We start from the raw sequence: 19,805 nt of genomic DNA, 5'->3' as shown, positions 1-19,805 counted from the left end.
TGGGTGTGAAATGCATATATAGAACAAGTATAACAGGAATGTGTTCTATGCTCGAGCATATCCAAGCGGGGGTATACAGCATGGACGGTTAGAACTTCGCTAGATATTGGCGACGCCTCCGGTTGTGATGCGAAGGCCCAGCCTCCGACTTGTCGGTAAAGTCATTGCCAGTTTCGTCGCTTTCTTGTCGGGAGCGTCGTTGGTCAAATTGCATAGTGTCAAGCTACGTTATGTATGAAAGCGGCTATGTGAAGAAATAATGTCTCCGACACACCCTGCAGTACGTTCTTGTCTTTGTCGGGCACGCCTCCGATGCAGAGTTGAGAGACCGGCCTCATCTTGATCTTGATCGTCGGCAAGCGCATTCTAGCTGAGGCGTTCTGGTGTCGCACGCGCCAATAAGTCTGGGGGTGCATCTCTCCAGTACAATTAACCTGTTCAAGAAAGGGTAGGATGGGTAAAACAAGAGTCGGAAGGTAGGCTTCGGTTGGACGAGGTCTTTGTATTCGTCGTGGTTCCGAGCGGTGTCGGAAGACCCACACAAATAATGGGCGTGCTCACACGTTCGTCCAGCAAACTCGTATCAAAAGCAGCAAATATTAAACACATCTTTTTTGCAGCGATGTCTCATAACAGTGGACGGGATTTCGACCCATAAATGTATCATTAGTTGTTGTGAGCGATACGGGACTCAGAACACGGTTTTTACTTGACAATGCCTGAGCCGGTGGGATGCATCGGAACGCCGCCATAACTATATCAATCCTCATGCTGCCAGAAGCGATACGCGTGATTGATACGATTGTCACGAGACACACACTACGCGAGAATGTACAAGGCGCATACGTGGACCTTCCATCCTCTCACCTTCTACCGATACGACTCAACTCTTGCTTTTATTCGCCACGCCCTCCCGATTTCAATGGCGCCAGCTACAGGCAAACAGTCGTCTGACGACTCGATGATCGCGATGATCGAGTGCTACTTTCGCTTGGCAGAAACTCAGGAGCGCAGGAATCTGAAAATCGACGTGAACATCGTTGAATCGCTGCGGGGACTGCTGGTACGTGAGGCGCTACTTAACATAATTGATGGCCTTACTTTATGTGGACAGAACGGGTATGGGACCCATCACGGAATCGCACTCGGATGTATTGTCGAGGCGAATTGGATCACTCGCCGACTCAACCAGTTGTCGGAACTGGTGATGAGTGAGTTGTGCAGCGACGACGCGCGAAGCTGGGTCGAGGTCAATTGGCCTGAGCTCCTCGAAAACGGCAAAAGTCGCTGGCCCGGATCGCGCTCGTGGGTGTTGGCTACGACCGGGTCGGTTGGTGACAACGGGATGGGCAGCAATGGGAAGGTTAGCAATAAGGGGGATGGTGAGGTGCGATGTGGAGGTGATGTGGATGGAAGGCGTACGGATCTGGGTGGAAAGGACAAGCTGAAGTCGGGGAATGGAATGAAACGCGACCACGGCGATGTCGACGTCGTGAAGAAACTGATCCGACTCTATCAGGAAATGTGGATGGAGGCCAACGAGAAGATCCTCATATTGCGCGAGAAACAGCGGTCGCTCGGCGAAGAGCAGCAGGCCAAAGTCGCTGAGGAGATAGCCAAGATCAATGGAGTGACGTCCTTTTATCGCGAGGACATAGCCGCAAACAGGGATCGGATCAAGAAGATGACGGCGGCTCGCGCGCGTGAACGGCGCGGCGAAGCCGCACCCCGACAGAGTCGTCTAGAGCGTCAAGCGGGCCCGAGTCGCATCCTCTCGTCTCGGGGCTCGTCGGGGCTTCGTCGTGCGCCTTGAGGGCGGAGCGCATATAACGAATGTTGTGGCGGTTATAAACGTAAGCATTCCCTCGATGAGATTTATCGTGATGAAATTGTTGACTAACTGTGGTACCCTCCTATAGGCAATTGATTTGTCGGTTGTTGTGCCACGTTGATCGTATCGTGTCGCCTCGCCCATGCTATATCGCCTTTATGTCTGTCGCACGTTTGTATTGCTTCATTCCTGCAGCATACATGCGCATTACGGGCTGGTCTTGCACATTTCTCACGTATAAACATGTGTTCGACGCTGCCTGACAAGGGGTCACCCCATCAGCGTACACTAACGCTCAGTCGGAAGCGGCAAACATCAAAGGGTAATTGCATCTCTGTTGGAGGGATATGCGTGTCATATCCATAAACAATGTACAAATGCATAGAAACCATTGCTAGTACACTCACCGATACAACGGTTATTGGGGTGAGATGGTATCACTACATCAATCGCAAACAATACAGCACAGGCGATGACGGAGAGGGGTCATTCACGGTTGTCATTCAACGTGGACCAGGTGATTACAGCAGGAATGCTTTTCTTAGCGAGATTGGCTACACACTAGCGGAGGGCGTCCGACGTTCGAATGGCCAGCCTCGAATTCATCGTCCCAAAAGGCATGATACTGGTGCCATCGCTTCTGTGTCGCGCGCTTGGACGTTGCTCGGTATCTATTTTCCCAAGGATCATCTCGTAGTCAATCTTTATCGCTGCTGAGCGACGGTGAGACTATCGGGTTAAAGTCGATTTCGAGACTTCTTTCCGGAGGGCGATGACTTGGGCGGCAGTGAGGCGCGACATGGCGCGCGACGCGTGTCGAAAGTACTGACTGATTCAGATTATTATGCTGTTACACATCAGTATACGATCGTATCTCATTGTACACTGGTCAACGTAATTCGATGCTTTCTCGTTATACGCCTGCTCGTAGTCAGGGTGTTGGTGCTTGTCTAAGTCATTCGTGCTCTGTACATGCTCACAACCTCGTCCTGGACGCCCTGGTTCGCGCTACGTTGCTGTCATCCTAATTGGCCGCGTCAAAATTATTCTGCACTCGGTGACGTTTGGTTTGATCCTGCTGACCCGCGGCTGCCTATCTATACTAGATTAATGTTCGCGTTTACTCACAAGGGTCGTCCTCGATGGGCCCTTGCTCGGCGGGGTCGTCCTCGTCGTCCTTGCGTTTGGCAGGCTGATGCCTGGCGGGCTCCTGCTTCGTCGAAGTCTTGCTGAACTGGACGTCCTGTGTGAGCTCGTGCATCCTGGACTTGTTTTCAACAAGCTCCTCATTTCCTGGTACCTCCCCGGCGGAATCTTGCTTCCCGGGCTCTTGCTGGTCGTTGGTGCATTCTGCAGCGTTGCCCAAGTCTGGCATGTGGTCGGCGAGCTCCTTCTTGCTGCACTTGTGCTGGCCATGCGCGACCTCGACGTGTTCGTCCCGGTCGCGCTCGTCTCCATCGCGTTCATCGGCGTCGTGGTCTTGTCGTAGGTGCACTGAGCCTTATGTTGAGACAGCCATGTTGGAGGTCGCGCTCATTTTCACCCGAGTCGCGTTCGGTGGCTTGTTGTTCACCGGGGCCGCTATGTGCTTCTGGTCGTCAACAGGCGCATGCGAGCCGCGCTCTCTCGAAGTCACCTACATCGCGCTCTTCTGGGTCGTCCCCAGTGGACTCTTGCTTACAGGAATCATACCAGTGTGCTCAAGCTCGCCAGAGGGGGTGGGCTCCCGGCTAGCTCCTCAGCGGCTGGCTCGAGCTGGAGCCCCTGTACAACCCGCTTGTACGCGGTGACCTTGTTACGGCTGTCCATGTTGTCGCGTTCCTCGGGAATTCCTGGTGCGGCATGTTGGAGGAATTTCCAGAGCCCAGCGCGAGGAAGACGGGGCACCAGGCCATGGGCCTCTTTTGGCAGCGACTCCAGGGCTAAGAACGATATGACGTGGCAGCTTCAGCATACGTCGTCGGTCTGCAAAGTCCTCCCGTACCGAGGGAGATGCTAAGAGAGGGGAAGGATGGCGGTTTGGGGGGTATATTTGGCAGACAGTGGGTGCACTGGTAAGACGGGGTAGCTTACCTTGTCTGGCAGCCCTACTTGCCATGTCCTCCAGCTCCTTCTCTTCTCGTCCGTAACGCTTGCTACTCCAGAGGTAAAGCGGAGAGTCCGTCGTAACCGTTCACCGCACCCCTTTGAGACGCTTGGCGATCTCGACGCGTTGAGCAAGATCGACATCGCTTCGCTTAGCTACGGCTGCCACAGCGCTTCAATGACCGCATCCTACCGCGTCCCTCCTCCCTCCTCCCTCCAACCAAGTGCTACCGCGGAGGTACATCTTCAGTGATGCCTATTACACTCGACCTCGATGAATGCTCGTCCGACGTCTCTATGCGGCGCTCCCTCTCCAACCTCTCACTCTCAGTCGCGAAATGCAAGAAGATCCTGGTTGTGACCGGCGCCGGGATTTCATGCTCATGCGGTATTCCGGTACGCGTTATCTAACGTATTCTCTTCATGTACGTTGACTCCAAGCGCGTACGTACAGGACTTCCGGTCGTCCGACGGACTATATGCACTTGTCAAACAACAATATCCTGGCATCGTTTTGAAGGGTCGCGACCTCTTCGACGCGTCGCTCTTCCGCGACCCAATCTCAACGTCCGTCTTCTATACCTTCATCTCGCAACTCAAACGATCCATCAACAACGCGTCCCCGTCACCTACGCACCGATTCCTCAAGACCCTCGATACCAAACGCAAACTGCTGCGCTCATATACGCAGAACATTGACGCGCTCGAGGAGAAGGCTGGCCTTCTTGGCAGCTCGAGCAACCACGTGAAGAACGATGGCAAGGGAAAGACGAAGATCAAAGTTCGGGATGTGCGCAACGTCCAACTACATGGCGATATCCATCGCGTCCGCTGTACATTCTGCAGTGCGGACTTCCCGTGCAATCTGGAATATATGAATACATTTGACACTGGTGCGGCACCTGATTGCCCCGAGTGTGTCACACGCTGTGAGTTAAGTATTCCGTTGTGTGGCTCTCATAGACTCACGTAGATAAACAGCGATAGATCGCGTCGCGCGCTCAGCCCGTCCCCTCAAAGTTGGCACCCTACGACCAGCTATCGTTCTTTACAACGAACCCCACCCTCTCGGAGACGACATCGCCAGCATGCAATCCGCGGATATGACGCGGAAGCCCGACATGCTGATCATCATGGGCACCTCGCTCAAGGTGCACGGCTTCAAGAAACTCGTTCGAGACTTCGCAAAAATCGTACACGAGTCCGCGCCATCTCCCGCCGTAGCTTCCACGTCATCGCAGAAGAACACCAAAGCCTTCGCCGGAAAGGTCATCTTCGTGAACAAGACAGCTCCGAGCAGCGAGTGGGATGGCATCATCGACTACCACATTGTGGGTGAGACAGATAAGTGGGCAGAAACGGTCGTAGAGGAGTGGAAGAGGATGTGGCCCTCCGACTGGGAGGTGCAGAAGAAGCTCACTACAGCGGGCGATGTGGAGACTGCAGGGATGTTCAAGGTTACGAAGGAGATCACGAACACTTTCGACGGCATGAAGTCAAAAGGTATGTCATTGGCGGCCGCATTGATGGAGAAGACTCACGGTCAATCTCCACGCTAGCTGGCGACAAGAAGAAAGTAGCAGGGAAGCAAAACGTGCCGCCAGTGGACGATCTCTCTTGGCTCCCTCCTTTGCCTCCGCCACCACCGCTCTCCCCCAGCAAGCGACGTAAGACCGATTCTCATTACAATGAGAATTGCAGTCCATCAAAGAAGAGGGATGCATGCGCAGATCCTGCTACCTACGAAGACAGAGGCATGGCCTTCGGCAATAATACGACCAATCCCAGTCGTCGAGACGCTCTCGACAACTTCGACTTGGGGGAAACGAAACCTATACGGAATCTTCCGAGCAAGACGGCGCAAGCTAGGAAGCCGAGCATGGTCGTAGAAGCTGTCTTGGATGCACGACAGAAGCCGCGGAGGGATGTCGGACGCCGAACACGCTTGGAGGCATGATGCCCAACCGGACCCCGCGCTGTTTACATGTATATGTCGCGCGCAGACTATGTACTCTGTCGTATATTAAGGGAGGAATGCACACTCCAGAGGACTGCAAAATGATACGCATTGAGGGAGCAATAATACAACGAGAACAAATGGAAATCCCTGTCTATAACTTCAATCGCTGATCACCTAACTAACCTAAGCGCACACTGAGCAGCGTGCGGAGCGCTCACCCGTGTCGCCTGCGAGTAAACGTGGTTGTAGCCAGCTATGGTGGTGTCGAGGCCTTATGATAAGCCGCTCTGCAGGGAAGCGGGGCCACGAGCCTTGATTGCTAGAGAGAGCGTACGCTGGAGCGCAGAATGCACGAACTGGTTCTTCGAGGATGTCAAGGACGTGCTGCAAGATGAAATGAGCCCAATCTCATTCAGCGTCCTGCCTATTACGACCCGGCGTCGCGACATCTTCGAGCAGACGACTCACATGGCTGCGACATGCTTGACACGCCAGGCCTCACCGTCAGACGTCACAAGATAGTCGCGTTCAGAAATTGTCGCGCATTGGTAGTCGGAGACAGCGAAGCCCGAGCATGCAGAGTGGTGGACAAGGCCTCCGTGGAAAGACCTTTCCGGGAGCCAGTTCAGAGACGGCAGTCGTGGCGACCGGTGCTAGTCGTGAGAATGATGAGCGAAGTAGCTCGGTTTTCTTTCACGAGCGGTCTTGGATTGTCGGGCTCGTCAAGCGCGTCTGCGCATGCGACGGACGACGTGGTCCAGACGGTGCACGGGCCCCTCAGGTGCTCTGCCAGATAGCCTGTCGGACGACCTGGCAAACATCTCAACAACAGCAGCATCGACGTACGTACGGGCAAGTGAGATGCAACGTCAATATTAAACAACGCCAAAATCAACGACGTATGTCAGGCTATTTTTGTCCTGCCAGCTGACCATTTGAGCGTTCGCGTGCGCAATGTAGACTGTCTGTGCGTTCCGAAAAGGCAGGATTAATCACTGTCACGCGAAAAATGGGCTTGCGCTTGATGTATGAACAACTCGGTACGCACATCACGGCAGGGCTTGCAGATGGAAGCGCTGAGCGTGATGAAGACAGTACGTCCTGCAATACGGGCGGACTACGCTTCATGCCTCCATATTTGTGTTTGCGTCTCGGGCAGTGCGGATAGGTAGACATCGGCGCAGTGTGCGATGTACTTCTTCCGGCGTCCATTGCAGTCGTCGTTTGAGTTACTGTGGTTCCAGTATCGGACCTTAGACGACAAGCGGTGTTGCAGACGGTAGTCTCGCCATCAACTTTGAATTGAAGGGCTCAGCATACTCGGGAAACAATCAGGGAATATCTTACACTCATAATGCGCGAAGTATTTACGACGAGCGAAGAGCTCAAGGTGAGAGCTTAGGCTGAGGAGCAAGAAATTGGGGGTGACGGTGATGCTATGAAGTACAATCATTGCATTACGATGATGTTCCCTTTACCGCACCTTTCCCTATTCTTGTATTCTAACGTGACGCAAGTCGTGTCGTGTCAACGATGCGTAGCTCGAACTAACCGCTGTTCTGCACGCCAAGTGCTCAGGGCGCAACTGAATACAAGGAATGTACTGGTGTTTCCCAAACGCACCATCCACATTTTATGACCAGGTATGAGCAGCACAATGCCATGCCTATTCAGAGCAAGCTATAGACCAACAGCGACAAGTGATATCATCGTTTCTCCGTCCCATGACTATGAAGCTCATTGGCAGTGCGTGCCAGCGTCAAGTTCAGAATTCTATCTGTGCGGTTCTCTTCTCCCCCAAGGAATGAGCTGCGCAGGTGGTACTATTCTGCACGCCGTACATGCTGCATGTCTCCTACTTACTCCGAATAAGGTGAGACCACAAATGTTTCGTTATAGTACCGTCTGGTGGTGCAGGAACCGAGGTCGGAGATGAGCGAGCAGAGGTATTAGATGACGTGTCAAGCACACGGTTACGTCATTCGTGCATAGACAGAAGGTCTTTGGCCAATTGCGTCAAGTGTAGAGATTGATGTACTATCCAAACAAAACACAGGTCTCGCAGTCGCAGAAGACAAGCCGGTTGCGATTAACCGCATGTCAGGCGTGCAGTCCATTCTGGAGACACTGTAGTCATTAATCATACCGGTCGACATCTCGCAGTATTCTGAATAGATTATCGACAATGATCTCATATAAATACCAGTGGTAGCACCATTTTACGGAAAGGGCTTCATGCATGGATGGTCGGCGACTAATTGTCGCGTGAATTGGGCTGCGACAGTACGTAACGCAGCCGGCGACATGTAACACTGCCCATGTCGGGTGGATTCCACTTCGCGATGGCCCTGTAACCAGTCAAAGTAGGTATGAGGATATCTGGTGGAGTAAAGGATTAATTTTTAATGCACCCGTTCCTACACAGCCCGATACGTCTCCACTTGGCGCGACGTGATGTCGAATCCACATAGAGACCCGAAGCTGAGGTTAGGGTCGGACGTCAGAGTGTTCGAGCGGACACACAGAAGCAGGTGCGCTGTTTGCTAAGAGGTGTTTGTCACCCCTTGGCAATTTATGGAGCATAGCCAGCTGGAGACACTGTGCCTGTCGGGAGTGGCCTACGACATTCGTGTGCGTACATTACAGCGACACCAACCGACACGGACCAGTTTGTTGTCGCAGTTGAGATAAATGACTATTGATTCACATTCTCAAAGAGAATACCAACAATCCTCATATAGCATTGAAACAGCGCAAACGTCGGGAGCAAACCACGACAAATGTGTGTTGTCGCGCTATTCCTGCGACAGTCATACAGTGTCGCATACCACTCAAATCTGCCAACGGGTCTTCAAACACTCTCAGGTAACATAACCTTCGCTTTTACGCTGCCTGAAATTCCCTCTTACCTGGACCTTTTGATACAATCAGTAGGTCACGGTTTGTCGACCGTCTCCGACTGTCGGACGACCACGTCTCATCGTACCTCATCCACCCTCATGTCGCCCCGCATACCGCGCTGCCTTGTCTGGATTCGGCCTACCGACAACAAGTTCTCGGCGGCCTACCACGGAGCAAATACACGCAAATGGCGACCTGCAGTGGTCAGCAAAATCGACGTGTTAAAGTCGGGACATATTGCAGGTTTTTGGGTCGCTCCTCTCACAAGCAGTCTCAATCTGAAACTTGTGCGTTGTCTTTCTAATTACATCTCCACGTCATACAAGATTTTAGGTAGTGCGACGCAACCGCCTGGCGCGCAGTTGATTGGGGCCGCCCCGACATTGCGGTTCCCGGCCACAGTTACACCATTCCCTTCCGACTCCCTCTGCGACAGAACGACTCGTTCGGAGCCGTCGCAAGTCATGTCTGGGTTTCCGATCTTGGCCAATTCTTTACCGTCGCGCAGTGGAAGCAGGCTGTTACCGGGGGGCAGGCGAGAATACTCGATTCCGACGTCGCCGTATCCTCCACTCAATTCGCCGCGGTTCGCACGCAGTTGCGAGTATTAGGTACGTATCTACGACATAACGCGACGGCTAATCTAACTGAACCCAGGGAAGGGTGCGCCGTAGATAACGTCGCATCAATATATACATACAGACATGGTACTTAGGCCCTACCGTGTGCAGTCGAAGGTGGGAGTAATGGAGCATGCCGCATGAAACATTCCTTCGATAATGCAGTTGTGCCACAGGGTTGTCAAGCACGGGTAGATGTGGAGCAACATATGGCGAATACAAAGGGGGTGTCTATTGCTTGTGTATGGCTCGCTCGCTGATGCGGTGGCTACGATTTAGGTCGTCAATATCACGCTAGGTACAGCATAATGCCTTGAGAAAACACTATGAAGAATCATGTTCACGCTGGTGAGGGGCTGGCATACACAGTTGCACCAGTGTTATTTGGATACATCGATCGCAGACGATGCGTCAGGAGGCCAATATTCCCTCTGTCGCGAGCTGTTATCGACGTTGGCTTGCAATGTCGCAGAACTCGACAGTTATCGACGTGGAGCCAGTATCATGTGAACCTTAGGCTTGATGATGAGTGCATTCAATTATCTGTCAACGCCGCTTATCCAGTAGGTGTGCACAATGTATTCATGCAATGATCGGGCAAATATCGGCTCCAGCGCTTGGGTCCACGGAACGTTGCGATGTGCAACTGAGCCTTCCAAAGTTCCACGTTCTGATGGACGACGCGTTCGGCCCGGGATGGCTTGATCGCCGATGAGTATGAGAGATACGCCAATTGGGGCGCAGGCATGCGATGGAAGATCTGTCGCTCTCTGCGCCAGCTGCTAAGTCTACTAATAGTATAACTTCCGACATCGTTCTCCGTTTTATCCCTGGACTACGACACCTGCGCACGGCCTACCTCCCTTCATCTTTTGCTTCCATCACCCTCCGACGAACCCCTTCAATGGTGGGCCAATCCTCCATTCGCGACCTTCGTCTCCATGTATTCAATTTATCGCCCATTGGTCGTGACGCTATCCGCCCACGCAACGAGATCCTGAACAATGCAAAGTTCTTCAGTGATTGTCCTCCTGCTCCATATGCTTGGGATGATGAGGCTCTACTATGCATTGACCGCCTGCTTTGGTCCTCATACAACAGCCCGCTCAAATGGAGGAGCTACGAGCAATTTGTACGATGCCACATCCTTGTGAGTAATGACGTACACGTCGAAGTTTATCACCGCATCACTCACTGACCCACCCAGACGCCTCCGTGGCTTCTGTCTCTCAGGCGGTCGGAAAAGGAAGAGGAGTTTCCTCACCTGCTCCTCGCTCTGTTTCAATGGATCACCGCTGATGCGATTATTCCTCCCGACATTCACACCCTCAAGGATTTCCTTTGCGACTACAAAGAACTCACGCCACGCCGCATCAGAAGTGGTGCTGGACATGTTGAATATGAAGAATCCTGTTCCGCGATTGCTATCTTTTGGATGCGTATGTTATGCTCTGCGTTGCGCCCCCTTTCATACTGACATCTCGATGTCCTTGCAGTGAACAATCGCGTTGCCTGTACGTTGACTTCGACTCTACATTTCGCCTGCAAGCTGTCATGCTAACCAGTCGTCAGACTTCAATGACCCCGTCGGTCTCATCACTCTTTTGGTCAATGGACCTCTCCGGCTACGAAATGACGACGAATACAGTGGTATGTCCAGTAATAGTGTTGTCGCTTCGTTGTGTGCAGACATGGACATCCCAATGCACTAGATGACGACCAGGCCATGGGCGATATATCCGACGATTTCAGTGACTAGAGTCATGTTCATAGTTGTTCTACGATGTCGAATCGAGACATTTTGACAAACTACTAGTAGTGGTGTATATAGATGAACTGGAGCGTGACTATCACACATGATCATTGAATTGTCACTGTATCACATGAAATTCGTCGTTGCGTGATTTGAAGATGCGGGCATGGATCATTTCTCCAGACAAGCCAACTGTCGATTTTCCAAAATTCCTGACCTTGATACACAACGTTCGCTACATTGCCCTAGTAATTCACGCCTTTATGTGCGCCATCAATTAAGGTTGCGTCGCATACTAAGGATTGTAACAGCATTGCGAAAGAACACGTTGTCCGGCTACTACAGCCACGAATAATAACCTCAGTATGCGCTCTAACTGCATACTTAGCGGATATGAATGGCAGCTAGTATGTACATGCGGGTATAGTAGACGGCCGGCCGATGTAGGGTGACGCACGGATTGTCGTGTTCCAACACGAGGATCAACTTGAATGCTACCGGGTACTCAATGTAGTGTAATCCATTAGTACAAGTTTGCTACGATTATCAGACATAGCTCTAGCTCCACGTAAATTTTGGACACCCCTGTACATAATGGTCGTTATTGGCCCTAGGTGTCTCCTTCTCACCGTCGTCATATGTTTCCACAGCGATGAAGGCACTCAATTCACCGGCCTCTTTGGTGACCTAGCGCCGTCATATATATGATGTCTACCAACATACATAGAAGCTCAGTATCTGACAGAGAGAACTCCACGATCACGCTGAAATTAGTTACCTACTATGCTTTCTAGGCGGCAAGACCGTCGTAAACACGTCCACCGACAGACGCCACGGAAGAAGTAGCGCAATTGCAGGAGACTAAATGCGCGAAGAGAAATATCTCGCTGACAAATTAGGACCGAACACGACACTGCACACACGACAGGAAGAATGCGTGGGGTGGTGTAGCGTGGCACTGAGACAATCGCGTGAGCAAGCCGTGAGGCGTTACTTCAAAAACCACAGCGGTGAGTCGAGTATGACTACAGAGGTGAGCACGAAGGCTGCGGGCCGTCCCGGAATCACATCCAAGCAGCTGTTCAAGAGAACTCGTGTCAAGGGCGCGCCAGATCTGTGGGGAAGCCATAACAAGGACCTTGTCAAGTCCGAGACCGACAAGAGAGGAGTTATATCCGAGGTATACCCCCGACTTCCGCGGTGGCCGTGAATTCACAACGGGAAATTTAGTATGCTCAGCCGATCCGCACCTAGCCCTCATGCACTTATGTGTCCCATAATTGCATGACACACTACAGCCACTACCGAGAAGATCATGTGTAATCTGACCTGACATGTCGAATGAAGTAGACTTTTTTTCAAGCCATACCGCGTATACTCTCGGAAGTCACGATTTCCCGAATAGCACGATGGAACCTTTGAGGGTATCCCGACATACTCGTGTAAACAATATTTTAGATCCCCTGGGGACTGGTAGAAGCTCCCTGCGATGGTCCAGCAATGTTTAATTCAAATTCCTTCGGTGTTGTACCTCCTAAAGCGACTCATATTTCGCTGTATTCTCCACTGAGGAACCCAGGCTATGGAAGAGACAACGTGACAGAAATGGCACTCGTTTAGTGAGGGGGTTGGGGCCGTGCGACCCCTTCAAACATTTGTGTTCCATCTCTATCAATCCATCCTGGCCAGATGCGTCTCGAGGGCTTGGGCCTGCCAGCGAAGTACCTGGATTCGGGCGTTGACGTGTTTCAGTTCTTCCTCCGCAATGTGATACACCCTCTCCACATCGTTAACGCCGTGCGTACGCGAGTTGGGAGCATGTTGTGCAGTGGTGGACGCGCCGGCGTGCGATGGAGCCTGCATGTTTTCGTGTACGACGGGAGAAATCGGATTGTAGCCGCCGTCCTCGGCCGACGAAAGGTCATTCTTGGTACCACTGTGGATCTCTGCCTTCACAGCTACCGGTTGCGCTTTGGCTGTGATTGGGTATGCCAAGGCTTGAGTGCGCTCGGAAGCGACTATATCCGCACGCGGGGTACGCATAAGGTGAGTTTTCCGTTCTAGCGACGGGAGTGGTGCCTTCTCCTCCTCTACTCTCGGCCTCTTCGCCGACATGATGCGTGTGTCGGTTGTGGCTGTGGATGGGCCTTATGTATGATTCGACATTCCTCGAACCGAAGTACTCACGTTCCCTATCGACACTCGGCACCAGAAGACCTGTCCACTCACATAGCAGGTAATTTTCCACGCACTGTTGACACGCGGGAGCTCCAGGATGGGCGCTGCACGGAGCTTGCTTTGGTGATTGAACGCAATTGTCGCACTGTCGCATCCTCACCGTTCAGAACTATGTGAATGGGGTGGGACGGGATGTACATACTGGATAACGGAAGCGCATCACGCCGTTTGTGACAATGTCGTAATCCAGCTCAGAAGCTTTTCGCTTTGATGATTTCCTCGACACGACGGAGTCGGCTGTGACTGGAGTCGCCGATACAGTGCGTCGCCGAGCACCCTTTGGCGGACCGACCTTGGCGGGCGCTCCATTGGGTGCCATTATGGGTTGTGGCGTAGCTAAGCCGAGTTTTCTTACGCTCCCGGTGCTCGATGAGCCGTTTCGTGTCTGATTCACAAGAAGTTCAATAGTTCAATGCCATGGTGGGGGCTAAGTCGCGCAAATAAGATGCACATACCACTTGTCCCTGTGACCCTTCATTTGCTGCTAACGCCGTATGCGATGGGTGTGACCTCTTCAACCAGGCGAGGAATTCAGGGGATGATCGCTCATATACCTTCATCATCGCCTGCGTGCAAGCCTCTTCCAGGACTGGCTCATGCTCGACAGGGATTCCCTGCTCGAAGTGCGAATAGTAGGCCTTCTAGAAATTGACGATTGTCATTCTACGAGCGATCGGAAACCAACAGAAGCTTACCAGAACCTCGTCGTAAGCCGCTGACCAATGGCCGAGCGGAATCCCAGGCTCTGGCACAGGATTCTCCCGGAGGAAACGAAGGACTGTTTCCGTCGGACTCAGTCGAGGACCCGACATTCTGACGCTCGCAGAGATGAAGCTGTAAGCAAGATGAGACGGTGACAAGCGACTTGAAGCTTGGGAATAAGAGCATGGCTCGGCTATTCGCATGGCTCGGCTATTCCTTTTGCGGACAACAATGCGACAGCGGCGTTGTTAGGCGCCGTCGTGGACATGGTCGGCTTAACCGCCCGCTGGGCACGTGTGTGTCGATAGAATGGCTACAGGTCATCCCATTGAGTGAAAGTCACAGTTTGTCAGATCGGTTACGGTAGCTTAGTTTATTGGTCCAGCGATTGAACATCGACAATGTTCAAAGTAACTATCACATAATGTCCAACTCTCGCATTACGATTTTTCGACAGGCCTGCCCAGCTGCGATATGATGAATCGTATTTCTGTCGCCTTCTCCTCCTCTGTCGCTATTTCTCCCCTAATCGAGCTGAGCTCCTCCTCAGTGACACTACGAAGGATAGCAGCGTCATCATCCTCGTCGGGGCTTCCATCCGACTGCGGCGCATAATGAGGGAGAGTAGCTGTAGGAACATCGCCCTCCTCGTTGCGATCTTCCAAGCTCGGTACGACCTCTGCTGGAGTTGGCGCAACTGCGCGCTCATGCACCATCGCAGTAAATGGGGTCTGCATTTCGACGGAACGTCTGTGCTCCGCGAATGCGTTGACGCCGGAGAAGGATAGCTTCGGCCTTGCCTTCCCTGTCATCGTATATATATCAGGGCTGAGAAGGTCGAATAGAGGGTGTCTCACCTTTGTAGTACTCATCGGACAGGGAGAAGCCGTCCCACATACATGTTCGCCCGTCATACCGACATTTCTCGCACGTAACACTACCTTCCTCAAGGTGGCAGTGAATCTTGATTCCCCACTTGCGGAGACAGCGGTCACACTTGAGTCATGGTGATCAGTAGCCATAGAGCGTCACGGCATCATCAAGATGCTTACCTTCTTCTTGCGCTCATACGCACCGTAGGCACTACTCACCATCTCGTCGATGTTCCCCTCGCTGGTAATCCGGCTGTGCCTTTCGAGTCTCTCGTCAACGGTCTGATCATGCATGTGCGATCGTGCGCCTGCCAGTGACCAAGAACTGGTGTTGATGTCCGGCACATTCGATGGCGAAGTTGTATGATCTCCGTCTTTTACATTGCTCGTATCGTTCCGCGGCGATACCGGGCTGTCCGTTTCCTCTGCTAATGGTCGAGCTGTGTGGACAGCTGAGAAGGTGCGCCCGTATTCCTCCTCTCGACGCTCAACAGCAGCGGCAAGTTCCGGAAAGTTCGCCATCACCCACGTTTGCAGCTCGCCAGCGATTCTGTCTGCGACGTTGTCGAGCACTTTCTGCACAGCGTTCCAGGTCGCTTCATCCCATGGGTCGTTCCTTGTTCTCGATTTGTAGAGTATCTACCCAGTGTAATTTAGGTCGTGTCATATCAGTTGTGAATCTGATCTGGACTTGCTTACCAGCACGTCGTTGAATTTATCTACCCACCGCGGCATCTGCGTGTCATCTTCTGGCGCTGGGAATCGAGATATGAATTCGGTAAGCCTTGTGGCAGGTGCTGCTGACTTGGGGAGGTCCATGGCCATGAGCCAGAGACGGCAAAAAATAAGAGCGCCCAGTTCGCGTCGCGTCACCCGCCATTCCAGATCGCATCACTCAAGTCGACCCAGAATCTCGTGGTGTGATCTTGATCGTGTGACTTCCAATGATGGGCGCTCGGTCGATAGGCGCTTGTCGTGGCGACAATGCTACTTTAGATCACGTGCCCGGTCCTAACGAAGCAATTGTCGCGACAATGGGTATGACCAAGAATCCCTTGGATCAACATATATGCGTCGTTGTGAATATCTGATCCATGAATTCTATGATCCTTTATCGCAATTCCTGCCGCAGCAGCGATCACCCATGGATACATGTATTCGAAGAATGTAGTTGTCAAATCCGTCCCAGGGCGCCCCTTTCAGAAGGCGATTCCAAACGCACTTCAACCAGGACAACGCATGGCTGCCCTCCTTTCAACCAGGGTACCTGCCGCGGTCAGAGGCTCTTGCGAATCTCTGCAAAGCCTCAATGTATTCTTCCAATGACTTCTGCTGATCGCTTAGCACTGCGATGCGCGCTTTGATGTAGCGCAACTGCTGTCCAGCTGCGTGATATACCAAAGTGTCGTCGGGCTGGTCCCTGGTCTGTGTATCGTCAAACGGTGTCGCGACTGTGGTTGGCGCGATTGTGGTTGTCGCGATTGTCGACGTCGCGATTGTCGATGTCGCAATCTCCCTACTGCGCCACTGAGCAATGGCTGTCGTATTGATGGGAGATCCAAGAGTAACTGCGGTGTCTGGAAGTCGGACATCATCCAGGTTTACGTCCGCTGAGACACCTTCGTAAACAAATGTGTAGTCTGGATTATCGATGTGCAGTGTCCTCACCACCCTCTCTCTAATATTTGACATGAATGCCCACTTCGTCAATCAATCTCGTCGGAACGCACCTCTTGCTTCCGCTTCTGGATCTCCTCAGCCATCCATGGATACGCTTGCAGCATCCACATGAAATAACCTTCGGTTCCCCTCTGTTCCAACGTATCCCATACGTGATTTACCGCTGCTCTGAGTCTGATTCGGTCTTCGCCTTGGGTCTTTCCTCCGCGCATGTCACGATACGCGAGCTACATCCTTTCAGTCTTTGACACACTCTGTACGCAAATTAACCGACTTACGCTGACCTCGGTGAATCTGATTGTCCATGCTTGCAGGGAATTATCGTCCTCGATGGGAATGGGATCGCCACGTAACCAGTCTATGTATAGATCGAGAGGCGATTTACTTCCAAGTATCGACATATATCTGGAGCCTTTCACGTTACAGGCGAGAGACAGCGACGTTGAAAGCGCACGAACAGGACTGATTGATTCCATCCATCCCGTTGTTCGGTGTACCTAATTGATTCCCCATCTACCTGCCACGTGCTAGCTTCCCAAGAATTTAGCCAAAGCGCGCAGGGCATCAATCGACTCCCACGGATCACGGTACCTTCGGTAAACTGAAGTGGCGTGCGCGTGTGGATTTCTGGTCGCACTGCATGTTGTCGACTGAGTCGCTCCCTTCCACTTTCATCCTTACCGTATTGTCGGGAGTTAACATCGCTCGACTGTCAATCACCCTTGACACGTACTTTGGCTGCTTGGAGAAGAACACAGTGTCGACTGGGAAGAACGACCTCTGGTGGGCGATTGGACAGGAAGAAGCCTCCGTAAGTCTTCGAACACCAACACGATACATGATAATAGAATGACAATAGGTTAACGCGGGGTGGAAAGCCTAAAGACTACGACAAAGCCAGGCTGAGGGTCGATGTGAACGGCGTAGGAACCAAACTAGACGCAAGGGGAACTCGGAGATACTTTGCGTGAATTAGACAAGAAAATGGATCCACTTCTTCAGCGAAGGGAAAAGGTGGTTGCTGTTAGAACGTGTCCACGTGCATAGTATGGCTAATATTCCTTGTCAGAGAGAACGCGACAGTAAGTCGGACCAGGCGACATATGTTCTTTAGCATCTCTAACATCGCATTCCAAGGCGTCGGCTTGCAGGCTGACTGCAATCCAAACAATGTCAGACCTGAAGTCGGGCGCAATCAGGACATACAAGCCTCTACCCCAGCGCTTTGTGATTCTGACGGAGTATCCGCCAAGCTGACAAATCTCGTGGTCGGGCCTTTGAAGGACGGAACCGAAGCTTCGGACGCGGGAAATCAGGTATGTCTTCACGGCGGACTCAGAGAGCATTTTAACCGTATCGCTGAACGACTGACTTCGCCAGTGCGACAGTTGCATTGCACTGGGAAAGACCTGGCGGTGCAGCGTACCGAAATGGTCATCGGTGTGCCAGTCCTGCATGGATGGGCGACGGACGTGTTTGTGGTCTGGGATGCCTATCGCCCAAGGTCAAGGTAAGTCATGGCTTTGTCTACAAACATTTCGTCAGGCTAAATTGGAAACCAACAAGCTCAGCAACATGGGACAGTGAGTCTGCGCCCCGAATGTGTAGAAGGAAAGCAGGATTCAGCCACACGAGCACGGTGCAGAAATACGGTAGAGCGCATTGCGCTTCGCCGTGCCGCAGGAGAGGAGCTACGGCGTGTCGAAGCGCGAATCGCAGTGCTGACCCAAGAGCAAACGTCGCTAGAGGAGTTCATTGCAGCGTTGAAGGAGTTCGCAGGTACCGATCTTCTTTAAACGTTGCACATGTGGGCCACATTGTCTGTTGAACCTCTGACGTGCGATATGGCGAAAGGTGTGATCAAATGTAATCAATGCACGACATGCCAGTGTCAAGAAACTACCAAGTATATCGCTCGTGAGGAACGTTATTGAACAAGACGTCGCCGCTCCGTTTGTATGATCAATATATACCGTATGTTATTCGTGTTGAGCGATGGTTGGCAAAGTCATTGATGTCGTCTGAACCTGCCTAAGCCGCGATGTCTGATATTGACGGGAATGACATTACGAGTTTGTCGCACCTACCTACGTGGTATCTTAGTATGGGACAAATTTGGGAGCAGATGAATATTCTTGGCGAGCACGTTCAACAAACAAAACTGAGTGTGAAAACTTCATATTGTTACCTCACCGCGAGTCATGACAATGTACACGGTGGAACTGAGATAGGGAATGGCGCGACGCCACAAACGGGCGCCTATGAATAGTGCTGTGCATCCCATTTCATTCCTTGAAACAGGAATCGATGATCTGCGCCTGCTTACACCCATAGGACCCTGCCTCCCACGATTGTGGACGCGGCTGTCATCTTCCTCTCTCACTGTCCATTTGTCTGCGATCCCTCAACATGTCGTCCGAGGGAATGTTGCCAGCGAGTGTAACACTCCTTCGATATCTCAGCGAGCATCCGGTCCCGGAGGGTGAGAACGCGCTGCAAAGCTGGACGACGGCATTCCACCAGGCATATGTAAGTCTATTCAACAAGGTGATGATGTAAGAGCGGTTGTAGATGCATGATTAGAAGGAATACTGCGATATGCACATAAACGAGCCACCCACAGAGAACGGCGGGCTGTTCGAGAAAAGCATTGCGGAAGTGTTGGAAAGGGTTCAAGAAATGGCGTCTCCACAATACATGGAATGGGTGAGCGGGGCATTCCCTGCGTTGGCCACCGTACTTGGGGTTTTGTCGAAGTCCCGTGCGATAGTATGTATCTCTTTCCGATGTACCGATGCGATCGCTCAGCTTCGTCGTCTTGTACAGAAATCTCATGGCCGTGACGAGGGCGTTCAAGACGCTCGTACGTGGCGACCAACACAGATACTGGCACCAGACGGGACACCTGCTAAGATTGGTCCTCCATACGGAGTTCTACCTAGCCCACGGCAGACGATGACAAGAAAACGGGAGTCGATTGTTTGTAGAACGAAAGCGACGGACAAGGAATTCGATACAAGTGTCGATACAAAAGTATATACACCCCCGGAGGGACAGGAGGTCAGTGCTGGAATATTCATATTGACGAGAATCATTCACCCACAGCTAAGGCGCAGTGCGACAACTGTGCGACGTCGCCGACAGACCGTCCGTGCACTGTTCG

At 52.2% G+C, this 19,805-nt stretch overlaps 7 protein-coding genes across 7 annotated transcripts; 4 read left to right on the top strand and 3 right to left on the bottom strand.

Annotated features, from left to right (window-relative positions):
* Positions 1–829: 829 nt before the first annotated feature.
* Positions 830–1,813, top strand: B0H18DRAFT_960561 (uncharacterized protein; the record flags this gene model as incomplete). The annotated part of the gene is made up of 2 exons (XM_048042970.1): positions 830–1,063; positions 1,115–1,813. 2 exons carry the CDS (start codon positions 830–832, stop codon positions 1,811–1,813), a joined length of 933 nt encoding a protein of 310 aa, XP_047885845.1.
* Positions 1,814–2,951: 1,138 nt separating this feature from the next.
* B0H18DRAFT_1126511 (uncharacterized protein) lies at positions 2,952–3,640 on the bottom strand (the record flags this gene model as incomplete). Its single annotated transcript, XM_048035170.1, has 4 exons — positions 2,952–3,325; positions 3,375–3,412; positions 3,472–3,482; positions 3,524–3,640. 4 exons carry the CDS (start codon positions 3,638–3,640, stop codon positions 2,952–2,954), a joined length of 540 nt encoding a protein of 179 aa, XP_047885844.1.
* Positions 3,641–4,168: 528 nt separating this feature from the next.
* B0H18DRAFT_888734 (DHS-like NAD/FAD-binding domain-containing protein) lies at positions 4,169–5,475 on the top strand (the record flags this gene model as incomplete). Its single annotated transcript, XM_048041243.1, has 3 exons — positions 4,169–4,312; positions 4,371–4,845; positions 4,898–5,475. 3 exons carry the CDS (start codon positions 4,169–4,171, stop codon positions 5,473–5,475), a joined length of 1,197 nt encoding a protein of 398 aa, XP_047885843.1.
* Positions 5,476–6,131: 656 nt separating this feature from the next.
* On the top strand, positions 6,132–11,156 carry B0H18DRAFT_960557 (uncharacterized protein; the record flags this gene model as incomplete). The annotated part of the gene is made up of 19 exons (XM_048042969.1): positions 6,132–6,379; positions 6,429–6,718; positions 6,863–6,970; positions 7,153–7,266; positions 7,624–7,713; positions 7,776–7,822; positions 7,869–8,005; positions 8,083–8,122; positions 8,161–8,239; positions 8,302–8,407; positions 8,594–8,658; positions 8,811–9,064; positions 9,115–9,388; positions 9,801–9,903; positions 10,142–10,547; positions 10,605–10,836; positions 10,894–10,911; positions 10,970–11,047; positions 11,110–11,156. The coding sequence occupies 19 exons, from the start codon at positions 6,132–6,134 to the stop codon at positions 11,154–11,156; spliced, it is 2,736 nt and encodes a 911-aa protein (XP_047885842.1).
* Positions 11,157–12,821: 1,665 nt separating this feature from the next.
* Positions 12,822–15,787, bottom strand: B0H18DRAFT_960555 (uncharacterized protein; the record flags this gene model as incomplete). The annotated part of the gene is made up of 10 exons (XM_048042968.1): positions 12,822–13,285; positions 13,338–13,367; positions 13,403–13,442; positions 13,531–13,773; positions 13,844–14,029; positions 14,084–14,222; positions 14,535–14,895; positions 14,948–15,086; positions 15,143–15,601; positions 15,662–15,787. The coding sequence occupies 10 exons, from the start codon at positions 15,785–15,787 to the stop codon at positions 12,822–12,824; spliced, it is 2,187 nt and encodes a 728-aa protein (XP_047885841.1).
* A 429-nt stretch (positions 15,788–16,216) lies between these two features.
* On the bottom strand, positions 16,217–16,854 carry B0H18DRAFT_960554 (uncharacterized protein; the record flags this gene model as incomplete). The annotated part of the gene is made up of 2 exons (XM_048042967.1): positions 16,217–16,663; positions 16,693–16,854. 2 exons carry the CDS (start codon positions 16,852–16,854, stop codon positions 16,217–16,219), a joined length of 609 nt encoding a protein of 202 aa, XP_047885840.1.
* A 428-nt stretch (positions 16,855–17,282) lies between these two features.
* Positions 17,283–18,438, top strand: B0H18DRAFT_960553 (uncharacterized protein; the record flags this gene model as incomplete). Its single annotated transcript, XM_048042966.1, has 7 exons — positions 17,283–17,453; positions 17,491–17,609; positions 17,645–17,724; positions 17,780–17,958; positions 18,031–18,152; positions 18,188–18,225; positions 18,251–18,438. 7 exons carry the CDS (start codon positions 17,283–17,285, stop codon positions 18,436–18,438), a joined length of 897 nt encoding a protein of 298 aa, XP_047885839.1.
* Between the last annotated feature and the right edge of the window lie 1,367 nt (positions 18,439–19,805).

Source organism: Fomitopsis serialis, assembly GCF_022376445.1.
Source record: "Fomitopsis serialis strain Sig1Antser10 chromosome Unknown B0H18scaffold_201, whole genome shotgun sequence".
NCBI classification, from domain to species: domain Eukaryota; kingdom Fungi; phylum Basidiomycota; class Agaricomycetes; order Polyporales; family Fomitopsidaceae; genus Fomitopsis; species Fomitopsis serialis.
Note: the sequence above shows the minus strand (reverse complement) of the source record. Positions and strands in the feature narration are given on the sequence as shown.